Below are 15,601 nucleotides of genomic sequence, written 5' to 3'. Positions count from 1 at the left end.
AACATCCAACCAACCTAACTTCACATTTCACACCTAAAAGACCCCAAGGCAGTCGAGGCATTCGCAAGAAGAAAGAGGATGATCCTCTCTGATTGCAGGTACTACTATGACAAGAACATCATGACGAAGGTGCACGGGAAGAGGTACGCGTACAAGTTTGACTTCCAGGGATTGGCAGCGGCGACGCAGCCAGCGGCGGCGGACCCAGCCGCGTACAAATACCAGAGCGAGCTGTTCATGTCTGGTTACGGTCATGCGAAGCTGAACCTGATGCCGCCGCCAGCCGCCTCCGTGTCGGTCTCCGTCCCGGGCGGGCTGTTCCAGTCAGCGTCCAGCTACTGGTCGACGAGCCCCGGCGCGAACCTGTACGCGGGTCACCACACGGCCTCCGGTCATGTGCCGCCCCATCTGGGCACCTACCCCCACTACGCATGACCCACCGCCGAGCACTGGGGCGCCCTGGGTACGCCGCGTTAACGAGTTTCTTACCGAGAGAATTAAGAGGGCCTGTTCGGGGACCACCCGACCGGTCCGACGTGTACCGTCGGCCTGCGTTTATACCGTCTCCGCGTCGTTCGTTTAACGCCGGCGACTACCAACGATGAAAGAACTATGGTACGCAGCTTGGATGGACATTTTCCTCTTTTCTTTCTTAACATATTTACCAACGCACAAAAATTTTTAGCGTTTTGTATGATATAGCTTATTCTTTCGTGACAAGAGGTATTGGAATGATATTTGAAATAATTATTCGGAATTTGGTATCATCGTTTTACGTTACGGTGTTGTTTAGTTACTTAGGTAATTGAATGTTTTGATTTGACATCGGTCTACATTTTGTTATCAGTTTCAAGTAATTTGGAAGCTCATCGGCGATGCTAGGTGTACAGAAGTTTGATTTAAAAGGATCGTAAACAAATTTTATAGTTCTCCCATTACTTTTTAATTGTTTGGGGTATAGAGTTTTAAAATGAAGGAAACGAGGAGGAAATACAAAAATGTCGTTTAGAAGGAATATTATAACGTGGGTTTCCTTCATCTATTTTTACTTTCTAGGGCTGCTATCGAACAATCGACTTTCTTTCTTATTGCCTTTTTTTATTTATATGAACAACGGAGATGTGTAAGTGCTTCCAGTTATTCATTTACTACGTCTTTTATAATATACATTTTCTGTTTCGTTTAAATGCCAAGTCATTTTCTATCGTTGTTCAATCAGAGAAATCGAAGAGAATAATTGTATAAGAACGAGGGATCTATTCAATTCAATTCGCATGACTCAAATATTACTTCATGAACGTAAATTCGTGACTCGGAATTATTGAATGAACATAGTCAAAAAGCAGACGGATTGGAGAATGTATCTTCGATCATTGTTCAATGAAAATAACGTACACTCATGAAATTTACGATCACGCGTGGAGACTGTACCGGAAACATCCTTGTTCACGGCCGACGGTGCGCTCGAATTATTGTAAGAACGTTGTACATACAATATAATGGATTACGTAAGTGCAGGGTCGCACGTTCGCAGGTAAATTCTCGACAATCGATTTATTCTTGGTTCGAGACTAATAATAGGATTAAGTTCGTATCGTAGAATTTAAAATTCTTTAGTTTCATTTTTAGTTTGTTTCGCAATCTTATGGAAAATTTAATACCTTTTTCGAATTTTTTAATTTCGTTATCTTATAAATTTTATCTAAGATTGTGGAGCCTACAATGCATAATAAATGAACAATTGATTTTATTCGTTCCTTTGAAGTAACAAGATTACCAAATCTTCGAAGTTCGCAATACTGAATTATAAACTCCAGGATAAATCGTGTGCCGAGAATGATCCTGTCCAAGGGAACGTCGTCCTGTGCGGGAATAACAAACCGGCGGCTTCCGTAAAGCAACGCCGGCATTTCCGACTGGATGGAATCGAGCATGCACATTTTACGTGTCAACTAATCGATGAACGAACAAAAAGGTATCGAAGGTGTCCATTCAGAATCAATTCGTGATAGACTCGATTCGAAGGACTAGATGATGCTTTCGCGACTGGTGTTTCATCCCCGAAATCAGCAAGAAAATATGAAAAATTGGTATATTAATTGAATCACCTTATTTACTGAACATGAGAGCAATTTTCAATATTATTTCGTTACATGTACAAACAACGTGTTCATAATATGTACAAATGTGGAAAACAAACGTTTATCTTTCTGACATAAATTTGATTTGATTCATTTTACAAATATTAGAGGTTCCAAATTTTAAAGTAACAATATTTTCTTTAAACAAAGTGAAAATTTAAGTTTAAAATACCAATATAATTGATCAATTTGAAAAAAGGTAATACAACAACGGTCACGGAAAGCGTTGAAAACAAGACACAGCGATGCCACGACACCTCCGTCATCGATGAAATGTGCGCCATGTTCGATTCGGGCCAAGAGTAATGCGTGTATTATAAACTCTTTTAACTTATTTGTTACATAACGATGTATAGATAGAGGAACCGCATATCACCGTTCGTAAACAAAGAAAAAAAACGAAGAAAAAAGAAAAGGAAAACGAAAGAGAGAAAAAATCATCGCGAGGCATGCTTCTCGAGGTTGGCGCACGTTCAAGGGACGCGCGCTCGCATTGGTACCCTATTTTTTATTTCGGGAAGGGAGGGAGAGGTTTCTTCTACGACCCTTGTGACTTGTAACACTCTGACCAACCGGACAAGTATGATTTTACAACGAATTTTCGAGATTTAGTGGTTCGGTCGTAGCAACCTGACTCAATTACCAGCGACCAACGAAATTTTTACCATTATTGGGTGGTCCACGGACCAGTGAACGCTTTTCGTTTCGGATTAGCGACGGTCGAAGTATCCTTCACGACTTTTCTTTTCGTTAATACTAAAAACTAACCGTTCGTTAATAAAAATCGAAATTTATATATTTCTTACTGTATTTTAATTAGTTGCTTAGAATTTTGGATATTTATACAGTTTATGAAGTTTTATGAGAGGACAAAGAATTGTTTAGAATGGTTCAATAAAACAACTGCAATTAGAAGCATAATTCGAAGGATTTGGAGGCATTAAATGTTCCTATAAGTTCATGCCATAGTAGTTTTATGTATATTATGTTTTTAAGTTGACTCTCATTATGAATAAACAAATCAGAGTACAACGCCGCTGTAGTAGCAAGTGGTCCCAGAAAAGAGTTTCTTCATCAATGTTTAGTACTGACAAGATTCACTTAAATTATGATTTAAAGATTGACGAGTACGAATTTGTGGGAGAACTTATTACTAATAGCGAAAAAAGCGCTTGGCAAGTGGAGTAGAGCCTTCCGTATCCAAACTAATAAAAACATGTAAGCATTCGTCTCAGAAATCCAGTAATTAAAATTTGCATATATGAATATCCTTTTTATACTTTGAGATATTGCAACCCTTCTTCAATCTATCTACAAAAATACAGTGTACCCATGAACAACTAATACACTTCTCACGATAAAACAAAGGAAAATCACACCTCTATAAATTCCAGAAATGGCAGTGTATCACCATATTAATCTGTCCCGCGATTTTCGAAAGTAGCCTTTCCAATAAAAAAGATCATTTACACGATTCAGAAAAAAATACCTTGTAAATGTAGATGTAGTAGACTTTCTAAAACTTCTATGAATTTATTATTGAAAAATAAAATAAGTTAATAAAACAGCATTACTTGCTGAGAAACGCTACATTTGCAGTTTATAGAATCTTCGATTATCAAAGTTTTCGCGCACTTTCGGATACGGGAGGCTATGCGACTTCCTCTACCCGGGAGAATCGACCGATCGCCTATCCGAACGCGAAACCTGTATCACATCAATCGAAATTCCAAAAGTACAACATCGAGTCATATCAAAAGCCGAGCGTAAGATCCCCGTAGCCGCGTTCTCACCGTCGTTCATCGTCGATCAGCCGCGAGTGATGCGGTCGCTCTATCTATGTGGGAAGAAACGGTGGGACAGGGTCACCAGGAGATGCCGGACGGCCAGGAAATCCCCGTCCACCGGGCCAGCCGAATGGCGACCCAGCCCGCCGCGCGAAAAGGTGTACCTCTGTCGAAGAAGCGTAACTCCTTAAGTCGTATACTGTATCATACCATTCGTAAGACCCCCAAAAAAGCATCCCTAGAATTACTCTAACGATTAGCGTAACAGGCCCGTCGGGCGTTCCCCGGAATCATCCACCGACGGACGTTCGACCGGGAATGGCGGAACCGGCGGTGGTCGTTTATAAACGATATTCTGGAGGATTTTGAGAATTGATCGAAAAATATTTGAATAATTGAGAACATTTTTTGGAGAGGTTATCAGGATGCTCGCTAACTCTTTTACGCAGATTGACCACTTGCTTCAATATTTCATTTGTGGTTTTCCGAAGATACTTTGTTCTTAATGATTAGGTAGAAGAATGTGAAATTCTATGTTTACTGCAGACTTATGTTTATTTTAACTACTAATAAGTTAATTAGAAAAAGATAATGTTTCATTTCGGTTAAAAAAAGACGGACAATATCTAGATCTAAACTCAGTTTGGAAGCTTTATGAATCTGAATCGATACTAGAAGGCAAGGGGTTAAAATGATGTTTTGTTGGACACATTTGTAAATGATCAATAGAGCATCTTGTGTCTGTAAACTACAAACAACAGGCGATGGACTACAACAGCGGTGGTTAAAGGGTTAACGAGATGTCAAGTTAAAAAGAAACTTGAACGACCTTCATTTAGAAGAAGGAAGGCAGCGTCGATCAAAATATTTTCAAACCGAGCAGTGTATCTATGATATGCAGCCGTTCGAAATACCAGTTCAACGCGCGGCCAGGCCAACGCCGAGCGAAGCTAAGCCCGTCCGAGCCTCATTTTCCAAGCTGGTTTCGTGGAGCGTCGAGGGGCTCTAATGTAGATAGGGTGTTTTCATGTGTAGCGTAGGCGTGTAGAGGACATAGTCATAGCGCGAGAATGTATTAACGTGTGCGCGATCGAACGAGATCGATAATCTGTGCGCGTGAATGCAAAATGGTACGTGTGTGTCGTGTGGTGCGCGTGTGAGCACGAACGGGCGTGATTTTCGAAACCTGTACGAGAATGATAATAATAATAAAGATGATGATGACGATGACAATGACGGATGAGTGGTACGAGAGAACGAGATCGAGAGAGCGAGCGAGCGAGCGAGAGAAAGAGAGAGAGAGAAAGAGCGGACGACGGGTTGTTTGGCACTAGTATAGACCGCGTTAGGCTAGGTAGATAAGCGACCCCTTCGAATCGGTGAAGAGGAGTTTCGGTCGGAGGTCGGGAAGACTGTGCCGACAACCGCCATCATCGCAGAGAAACCGGGGGGAAAGGAATGGAAAAAAAAGAAAAGAAACGATACGGAAAGGATCAAGGGACGCGTGGACGTTGAAGGGACACAGCAGTCGGTCGGGCGAGTAGGGGTGCGGGGGAAGGGGCGCTGTTGTTGTTCTTGTTGTCGTGCGCTTGTATTAAAGTCGCCATGTTCTAATTAAACGTGCCGACGGGGTTGTATCAGTCGTCGGCAAAATCAATGTGGCTCCTCTCTGTGTATCTCTCTGGTGTCTGTGGCACCGTCTGCACACGGAGAGATTGCGTAACACGCTGGTCCTCGCTAACGCGCGCGCGCGACCGCTCGAGCTTTGTGCGGGGAAGTCACTCCGCGGAGGAAGAGGTGAAAGTCTGGTGAAATACCTGGTTCCCCGTCGCCCGCCGCAGCAGCGTAAACGAAACCCAGAAAAATAGGAAACAAAGGGGAAAGGAGCGGCAACGACAAAGGGATGCCGCCTACGGGACGAGGATGAGGGACTCCTCTGGAGGGGTTGGAATAGAGGAAAGGGGAAAAAAGTGCACAGGTGGTGGGACGCAGGGTAGAGCGAGAGGGAGACGTAGGAAAAATAAGCAACACACGGGTAGGTCAGCCTCGGTTGTCGGCGGTTGGCGAATTGGTCGGGTTGCCATGGAGAACGCCGAGGTATTCCCTGGATTCGGGCCCGCCCCAACGGGAAACCCCCATTCGGGAAATTCGTGGCGTCGCCGAAGCCGACGCGGTGCCGAAGGTTTAGCCCGGCTCGGCTAATCGATTCTGCTACCAATCAGCGCTCGCGCCGTTCCTCCTCGTCCTCCACCAAGGCTGTTCACCCCCTTCATTCCCTCTGCCTCTCCCACGTTCGACCCGACTTCCTAGCCCTCTTCGACTACCTTCCATCCCCTAGTTCACCCCCCGTTCCCGTTACCTTGTCTCCACCTACACGTGTCCTTCGCCGCTACCACTTAGCTACCAGGCCAACCGGCCGACTGATCCTCTCCGTGTGTACGATTATTACCACCGGATAGTAGTCTAGGTCTTGATCATCAGAGGCGAGCGGGGCGAGTGGCACCCGCCAATTGACGCTTTAACCTCCTTCTCGGTGTTTCATTGGGGAAAGTAAAATCGTGCGGCTCATGGACAACGGAGGATAAGGAAGCCTTTTTTTTCGATGATAGTCGGCGGTAATTAGAAAAGATTGCCACCATACCCGACATCGTTTCGTTTTTTCTTCGCTTGTTACATAGACACTGGAAGATCTCATTCAGGAACAATATTTCGAGCCCTTGAGGTACGCTTTTTTAAATCATTATTATTCTTTAATGGAATCTGGGCGAGATATCAGGGAAGATTGCAAATGGAAAGAGGTGACTGAAGTAATCATAGATGTGGCTTGAAATTTAATTTGTTTATTTTTTCACCGTAATTTATGAAAAAATTGTACTTCTTTTCTTTTAATAAGCTTTTCTTTAATAAACATTTCAGGGCTAAATGTTTGGGAAATAGTGTTCAAGGAAAGAATACATCATGGAGGACATGTTTGATCTTCCGGTCACGTGGGCAATGGAGTATCGCTTACTTCAAAATATTCACCTCGATAAGTTATTAATTTTCTGTTTATATTAATTTAATTTTTTGTTTTAGTAATTCGGATTACATAAAACAATAATATTTATAAATAATTGTAATATAAACATAATTTAAAAAAACAATGGAACTTGTACATTGTGAATAATGGCTACTCCTAAAAGTTCTTGAGTTCTACGAGTATGTATTAATGGACAAACTTTACCTTGAGTATATGTTTTTGCTGGCACAAACGGTACATAAATCAATTTATGAAATTATCTACCATAAGAATGAAATATTTTTTCATACTTCAATAGATAAATAATTTAATATCAAGAATTCTTTCCTAATTTAATTATTCTAGTACCGCCATCTTTTAACTGTGTATACAATTACTAAGATTATTGGAAGTCAAGAATCCATATTTATTTTCAGCATTCAAGTATTTGAAATATATTGAATACAAATGCAGATATACGTATCGCTGCTTATTAATAGGTCATAATTATTTAAGTAACAATTTAGATGTAATTGAGAAAATGAATGTACGTACCAAAGTTCAATGTCGTACAACAATCACTCATAGACTAGGTTTTTCATTCGCCGCGAAAATTTAATAAATGTTTTCAATTTCATATCGATAACTGCTTCAGAAATAATACACCTTTAATATAAATTTTAAATTAGTTAAACAAAATAAAATGATAGAAACAATATCAAATTTAGTAAAAAACACTTACATGACAGCACTTGTGCGTATGTTTCAAAATTTCCAAAAATGATAACCAAGATAGCGGTACTGTCTAGTCTTTTAAGTCAAACATATAAACACAAAATATTCCTAGGTATACGGCACTGAAAGTTTTGCACTAAACATTAGACATTTCTTTCTCAAGTGTTAGCATGTATGAAAAATAATGTTTAACTTTCAAATGTGTCTAATAGAAAATTTTCCATTGTGGAAAAACACGAAATATCGTTAGCTCGTATTAAAGATTTAAATTTGAATTACATTCCAATGACTTTGAGAACGTTTTATAGCTGGGATAAAAATATATATGCCAGTTCTAGAGAGACGATTAACGATTAATAATCTGCGTCTCAAGTCCTCGATAAACAGCATCACTTATTAGTGTGGGTTACAAGGAAAGTAACATATCATTCGGAGTGAAAGGAAAATTACGCACTTCTAAGGAATCTTCGACAAATTTTCAATCAACAAATCAAACACAATGAGTTCAAAACATTTGTCTATCGGTAAGATCTTATCCTTATGAAATTCGAAATTAATGTTAATACAGAATAATCGTAATAAAACTGTCTTTCAGGATCTGTTGCTCCACCTACAATACCTGGAAAAATACGGTTATATAGCATGCGATTTTGTCCGTACGCACAAAGAATTCATTTAGTACTTGATGCGAAACAGATACCGTATGTAATTTAATCTAAAAATCAAACTCCAATTATGTTCCTTTCATTATATGTAAAAGTAAATCCTTAATGCACGTTTCATATTTATTTTAGCTTGTATGACTAATTACTAATCATATTTATTTTCCATATTATATAAATAAATATTATATTTCAATTTTATATCATATAATCACAGGTATGATGTTGTTTATATTAATTTGACAAATAAACCTGATTGGTTACTGGAAAAAAGTCCTTATGGTAAAGTTCCTTGTATAGAATTAGATGGAGGGGAAACATTATACGAGAGTCTTATAATTGCTGAATATTTGGATGAAGCATATCCACAAAATAAACTTTATCCACGTGATCCTCTAGCAAAAGCTAAGGATAAATTATTGATTGACAAATTCAATTCTGTTATAAGTATTATATATAAAGTACATATATATTAATACATATATATTAATGTTTGTATCATTTTTCATAACATATAATAAAAATTCATTTATTTTAGTTGTATTTGAATACAAGTGTAGGATGTGACGTCTTTGAGGAGGCACTAGCTGGTCTAGAACGGTTTGAAAAAGAACTTGCAAAGAGAGGAACAGCTTTCTATGGTGGAAATTCTCCTGGAATGTTGGATTTCATGATTTGGCCATGGTGGGAAAGGTCAGATATGATTAGAGTTTTACGTGGAGAACAATATGTTATACCTCAAGATCGTTTCAAAAGACTGGTATGTTTTATTTCAATAGACTGGTATAAAGTTGCTATGTATAAATAATACATAATTACAAACACATTTATTTACAATTTCAGTTGGAATGGAGATCTGCTATGAAAGAAAATGCAGCAGTAAAAAATAGTTACTTAGATACTGAAGTGCATGCTAAATACATGCAAAGTCGCCTTGCTGGAACACCGCAATATGATTTAGTTACTGCTTAATTTAATAATATCAATACTTGTATTAGGAATACACAATATTGTATTCAAAGAAAAACAGTAACTATAATGTTGGTAATAGTCTAATAGGTAACATTCATTTATTTACAGAAATGTTCTTTACAAGACTAACATAAAGAATGCATTTTTTTCTTTATCTTTAATGCAATTACTATTATGCTTTATAATAAAAAGACTATACTTATATGAAAAATGAAAAAAATATATTATTTTCATTATAAAAAATTATATTGTTACTTAATGAAATATAGCACCGTGTTACTCAGCTGTAAATCTAATATATAAAACTGTTCCATTAAATCTAAGACATTAAATTCTAATAAATGTTTGCAAAATGTAATTAATAAAAGTGTTGCATCATTAATTTTCTTCCTTTTCAAGCCAAACCTTCAAAACTATAATAAAGTGCAATATAATTATTAAATAACTATAATTGCATAGTGACAGATATTACATAAAAAATGTTTGATCCAAAAGAATGCCAAACCCTATTCTTATAGACTCCTTTGTTTTTATGGCAGTCAATGAGCATAGAATTATTAATACATATTTATATTACTTATTTAATAAAATTTTAATATTATACACATTAATACAAAATTTCTAGAAATATGCAGTAAAAAATTATAATTTTCCATAAATCATTAAATATAATCCATAAAGTAAAAAACATGCAAAAACCATGCTCGCTGCTACCATGTAAGTCTTTCTGTTCTGCTTTCTTAAGCTTAACAATTTTTCTTCATTCCTCTTAAGTACCTCCTTAACTTCTTCAAGCTCAGTCTCTAGCCGTTCACGATTTTCCATTGTCAACAATTTTGTTTTCAATCTGTTTTCAAGTATATGAACCCTATGCAAAGAATCTTGCAAAGCATCCTCCACTTTTTGCATCTGAAGCATATGAAATTAATGCGGTGAAAACAATAAAGAAAGGTTAAGATCATTTATATGTCGGATAAAAAAACGGTTAAAATACAATTTTTATATGTACCTTCCTCATAATTGATTCTGCTTCCATATCTATTTCTGAGTATTTCGACATCTTTTTGTTACATTAAATAAAAAAATCTAATAACATTTCAAATAAACGCATTGACGTTTCACAGTGTCAAATACATGTGTCTTCTTGAGCGGTGGCAAATACAAAATGGCGATCCAAACTTCATATGTAAAGATAACAAATATTTAATACCCCTTTCCTTTAATGGATGCACATTTCATTCTTGCATTAGGAGAATGAAATAAAACATTATTTATTCACTATTACATTTAATTGTTGAACAAACGAATGTTAACAATATAATTTCCCAATTATAATTTAGTCTTGATAACAACTACTGAGAAAAGGATTATCAACGGGAAGTTTCTATTAATTGACATAAACATTTTTTGTTAATATCAAATTTAATTTCAATAAGATTTTAATTTTATGAATTATATTATGGTTTTACAAAATTACATTTGTCATAAAATTATATGTATAATAAATTCAATACTTTTTTTGATAGAATTCATAACATAAAGTTAAAACGTTTCACAATTATACATATAAACGATAAGGTTTAACAATATATATATATACATCTTAGAGTAAATGTTGATTTAATCGTGCTATCGGTAAGCATACAGTGGAAAAATGACGTAAATACAAGGATTAGAGATTAAAAGTGCGAATGAATTGTATAAGTACTACTTAAAAAATGATTTAATTTTTAGTGCACGTCATATTATACATAGAACAGAAGTCTTTTTTTGCCGTTTCATTCGTCATCTCATACATACATGTATTTATAGTAGTTTCTGTTAACTTAAATAAAATTACTTCACTTTCTCACTTATGTTACTTTCTCTTTCACATATAGATAAAATTAAATCTGAAATCAAAAATATAGTGTAATTTAGGAAAAAGTAATATATCCATTACATAAATAGTACAGTACGTTTTAATTACCTGCAAAGTGACTGTGGTAAAGACGAAATGATAGGTCCGTAACCTTGCGAATTATCATACAATTCGAATAATGGTGCGGCGACTAGTTTATAATTTTTTGGTACTGCGAATAAAGCTGAAAGAAATTTATATTGCTAATCAATAAATTTGTTATTAAAGGAAAATATTTTCAAATGTAATAATTACCTTTTTCTTGTAACTGAACGAGGAACAACTTTTTATGTTCCTTTGGTTTGGTGATATGTGGTGGTATATAAGGATACTGAGGTGGTTCAAAGTTAGGTCTCCACCAGTTCCCAATGGTATCTTCTATTACCCATTCTTGTTTGACTCCATCTTGACGTCCGAATGTCTAAAAAATAATTAAAAATTAAAGTATATATTACCTTTATTATGTTACACTTCATAAATGTCTGATATACGCGTTTAAAATACATCCTTCTTCGTTCAGTCCACTAAGAACATGGTTACACAATTTTATTATATATTTAAAATATCTGCATAATATTATTCAGTTTGTTAACATTTAACCTCATTAACGATTCCCTAATATGTTCCTGTTACTTTTGTATATCAGTAATATAAGCTAAAAGTATTTTCTAAAATACTTTCAACTTTTTTTGCTTACAGATACCTAATTGAATGAAACAGCTGTTGTACATAAATGCGTTATTTTAATAAGAAACTTGTGAAATGCATAAAAACTTGAGAACTACCTATTGATAACACAAGGAAGTCATAGTCGTGCATGTTTCAATTAATAACGTATCACCAAGAATTTTTAGAACTATGTATAATTCCTTACAATTTTTCCTTTCATTATTCTTTTCACGGATCACAACAAAAAGTTAATAACAATTTGTACAATACAGTCTTCTTGATATAATATTACAATCTTCGTGGTTTGCGTCATTTACGTTTGGACTAACACCTACAACGAGCGAAATAAGAACAATGTTCTTAGCTAACCATGATTCTTATATAAAGTAATAAGTTACAATTTTTTTATGACTACGAACATTGAAGTGTCCGGGCATGCAGCACACTAAAGTATAAATCCTAATGTAATAAATTAAAAAGTCCCTATTTTGAGCTACAGGCCCGGTTACATAAGTTCTACAAACATTTTTAGGATTGGTATAGTAGGTTGATAAACAGTGTTACAATCTAACATATCAAAATGCCACTCCTAGCTACCTCGTAAGGTAGCATTAGGCGTCGTGCTAACTGTTACCTCTGTAAGGAGCCGTTTTAGGCCCTCTACCTCGTCTTCTCCTGCATTTAGTTCTCCACCAGGTCTAAAAAAAAAAGGAAATAAAAAAATTATCATATACCAATAAAGGTTCAAAGAATACTATACTTGAAAGAATAATACAACTTACAACTTGAAGAATGTTGTTCCTAATTGTAGAAGGAGGACGTGTGGTAATCCGTGTTCGTGTACCAGTAAGACTCCTTCTACACTGCGCCTCATTCCAATTTTGTCAAATTCATCTCTCATGCGCTGAAACCTTACTGGTACAGATGGATCTTTCTCGAAGAGTGGCTCTTTTGTTCCAAATGTATAGTTTGTCAAAGGATATCTATGATAAATGAGTTGTATTTTTGTGTTAGGTTCTTATATGTTTAACATAATCCTTCAGTAACTAAATCCAGTTTCTTCAACACTATTTCACAAGCAGTAATACAATATATAATCATAAAGATTGTGGAGATACTCACAATGCATTGGATATTTTGAGCATGTAACTTTCTCCCCAGTAACTTTATACAAACTTCCATATTTGATATAAAAAGGAAAATATTATTTCTCATGCAAGCAAGAAGAACAATATACAAATTCATAGTATAAAAACAATTGCTTTTATCTGACAATTTTCACATGTAAAAATGTGTATACATTAAATAAAAAACACATAATAAAATTGTAAACAGGTATTGATAAAACATTTACCCGTAAGATTTACAAAGCTTGTATATAAATACAATGTTCAACAAGGTTCAACAAAGTATCATATAACAAGTGAAACGGAACATCATTTTAAATAATTGAAAAGTTTAATATAGAAACCACATACAATGTGGTTACTTAACAGTATAGTACAAAATATCAATTGAAACTGATATATACACATTAGTGTAGTACTTATAGTATTACATGTTACATTAGCCATAAGCTTGTTTAACCAAACATGTTTATATCATTTCCTTTTAAAGTACTTAATACTTATGTTTATATTGCTATTATATTATAGTTTAATCATTTTTTTTCCACACATGTAATGTGATAATAAAACACAATACATTTTGCATACTCTATATCAATAGTAAATTCTGATATTTTTATTGCTACGCAATCATAAATATTTGCATGCCAAAATGTAAATACTTTGTTAATTTTCTTATATCTATATTGTTGATTCATTACACCACACAAATTAAGAAAATATTTTGTAATGTTTTCATAGGTACATAGTGTATCGGTTACATTCTTCAATTGCATATATGAAACATTACAAATGTCGCATGAATACAGGATGTAAATCCCAAAGTGTGATGTATATCTTTTTATATCAAGTCTTCATATCAGCTTTAAAACGATCAATTTCCATTTCATAAAAAATTGGTTAAAACCTTTTCTGACAATTATGTGTATGTTTTCTTAGATTTAAAAATAAGACACAATTATGAACTATCTAGCATGAGACAAATACATCCACAATAGTGTAAATACAAAATATTTCATATTGGAAGTTTCATTTTACATGATCTATGAATAGCCAATTTATGAATAAAAAAAATACAAACAGTTTTAATTAGAAGAATTACAGGTTGCATAATTCTTAGAACGCAACAATGTGACTTGCATAATTATTTTGTACATTTCTCGTTTTACATGGGCATGAAAGTAATTTATATCGTACAAGTAAAAGTAATGAACAGTGATAATTTAAGTACATACGCATTACAAAATAACAGTCACTGTTTAACAGCTATTACGATGATTATGAGAAATAACAAAAAGTATTTTGCACGCAAATATACATTCAATGTATAAAAGTGGCCAATGTGCTTAATACACAGTGGCTATTGCTTTCATAAATTCATTAATACTGAGTACGTACAAATGTAACGTTATAATAGAAATTAAATTTTCTTTAGATTCTTAATAATCAGAACTTAGTATAGTTCAAATATAACATACTCCATATAAATGGAGCACAGAGGGTATAATTTTTACCTATATTTGGAAATTTTAAGCAAACGTTAATGGTTTTTATTCAACAAATGGTATACATATATATTTATATATATGTATATATGAGAATATGAACATATACATTAATCGAAATATTCAAACAATAAAACAGTTGGTTATGTCGTATTATGGCGCGTGAAGATAAATCATTAAATCGAATTATTATTGTAGAAATTCGATTCAGATGGTGCTTAAAATTTCCATAGTTACTTAACAAAAAGGTGAACAGCCGTCTCATGGTTGTACCATGTAAGATGCATTGAAAGGTGTTAGGAACATAAGTTTAATTGCTAGCGTCTCTTAACCGGCCATAGTTGTGTTCTACAGGAGAGGCAGTCAAAACATTAACTCTAAAAAATAATGTAATTAAATCACATATTGATTATCACTTACAAATTAACTGTCCTGTTGATAGTTACAGACTGGTTCTGTACCACTTTCCCTTCGAACGAACTATTACTTGCTCTCCTCGGCCATCCACTTCCTTTAACTTGAGTTGTTGCCATCGCCATTTTTCTCTTCGTTACGCTCAGCAAACTCAACGATCCAACGTCTGCCCGCGCAACCGAACAACTTCCTACCTTCCTATACTACGACACTGTTTGCGAACTACACAGTGTTGCCAGATGGTAGACGATATAGTATAATACACACTACCAACAGTGACAATACACGCCATCTACAGATGACGCTCTATTCCCTAATTGTAAATTCTTAAAATTAGTGGAAATTGTCGTACAGTGTAAAAAACTTATTTATTATAGATTTGTACAAAAAAGTATTTAGAAAGCCATATTTTCTATCTACAATAAACCTATATAAACCTATATAAGGCTTGTACTAATATTATAAATATAAATTTTGTAATTCTTATAAACATTGTAAATTGCCCTTAATTTAATTGATATTATTTAATTATAACTGATAGTTTAAACATTTTCTGTTATATTTATTGATATGAAAAAATAAATATATGTTTTAGTTTAACACATTTTGTTTAACTAAATGATAATTATAACCATAATTATAATGAAACTTTAAAAACAAATTATATTTTACTATTGAACACTACTGTTTA

General features: G+C 34.8%; 4 protein-coding genes across 6 annotated transcripts in view; 2 read left to right on the top strand and 2 right to left on the bottom strand.

The window, feature by feature from the left end:
* Positions 1–7,718, top strand: part of Ets65A (DNA-binding protein D-ETS-3) — a 79,977-nt gene extending 72,259 nt beyond the window's left edge. For 2 of the 3 annotated variants that reach the window (XM_076369242.1, XM_076369240.1), the window contains exons 6-7: positions 99–6,650; positions 6,845–7,718. In XM_076369242.1, the coding sequence (XP_076225357.1) occupies positions 99–435 (337 nt within the window). In that variant the 3' untranslated portion in view covers positions 436–6,650; positions 6,845–7,718. The remainder of the gene's footprint in view (positions 1–98; positions 6,651–6,844) is intronic. The other variant, XM_076369241.1, reaches the window with a different exon arrangement.
* Positions 7,719–7,865: 147 nt separating this feature from the next.
* On the top strand, positions 7,866–9,662 carry LOC116424254 (pyrimidodiazepine synthase). The gene is made up of 5 exons (XM_031970405.2): positions 7,866–8,185; positions 8,257–8,362; positions 8,541–8,784; positions 8,862–9,083; positions 9,167–9,662. The coding sequence occupies exons 1-5, from the start codon at positions 8,161–8,163 to the stop codon at positions 9,293–9,295; spliced, it is 726 nt and encodes a 241-aa protein (XP_031826265.1). The 5' UTR covers positions 7,866–8,160; the 3' UTR covers positions 9,296–9,662.
* On the bottom strand, positions 9,393–10,474 carry LOC116424255 (uncharacterized). Its single transcript, XM_031970407.2, has 2 exons — positions 10,305–10,474; positions 9,393–10,204 (listed from the first exon to the last, which is right to left on the bottom strand). The coding sequence occupies exons 1-2, from the start codon at positions 10,353–10,355 to the stop codon at positions 9,938–9,940; spliced, it is 318 nt and encodes a 105-aa protein (XP_031826267.1). The 5' UTR covers positions 10,356–10,474; the 3' UTR covers positions 9,393–9,937.
* A 283-nt stretch (positions 10,475–10,757) lies between these two features.
* On the bottom strand, positions 10,758–15,141 carry Cpsf5 (cleavage and polyadenylation specificity factor subunit 5). Its single transcript, XM_031970202.2, has 6 exons — positions 14,917–15,141; positions 12,647–12,847; positions 12,499–12,562; positions 11,451–11,616; positions 11,265–11,379; positions 10,758–11,187 (listed from the first exon to the last, which is right to left on the bottom strand). Exons 1-6 carry the CDS (start codon positions 15,033–15,035, stop codon positions 11,166–11,168), a joined length of 687 nt encoding a protein of 228 aa, XP_031826062.1. The 5' UTR covers positions 15,036–15,141; the 3' UTR covers positions 10,758–11,165.
* Positions 15,142–15,601: the final 460 nt, after the last annotated feature.

Source organism: Nomia melanderi, chromosome 7 (genome assembly GCF_051020985.1).
Source record: "Nomia melanderi isolate GNS246 chromosome 7, iyNomMela1, whole genome shotgun sequence".
NCBI lineage: Eukaryota > Metazoa > Arthropoda > Insecta > Hymenoptera > Halictidae > Nomia > Nomia melanderi.
Note: the sequence above shows the minus strand (reverse complement) of the source record. Positions and strands in the feature narration are given on the sequence as shown.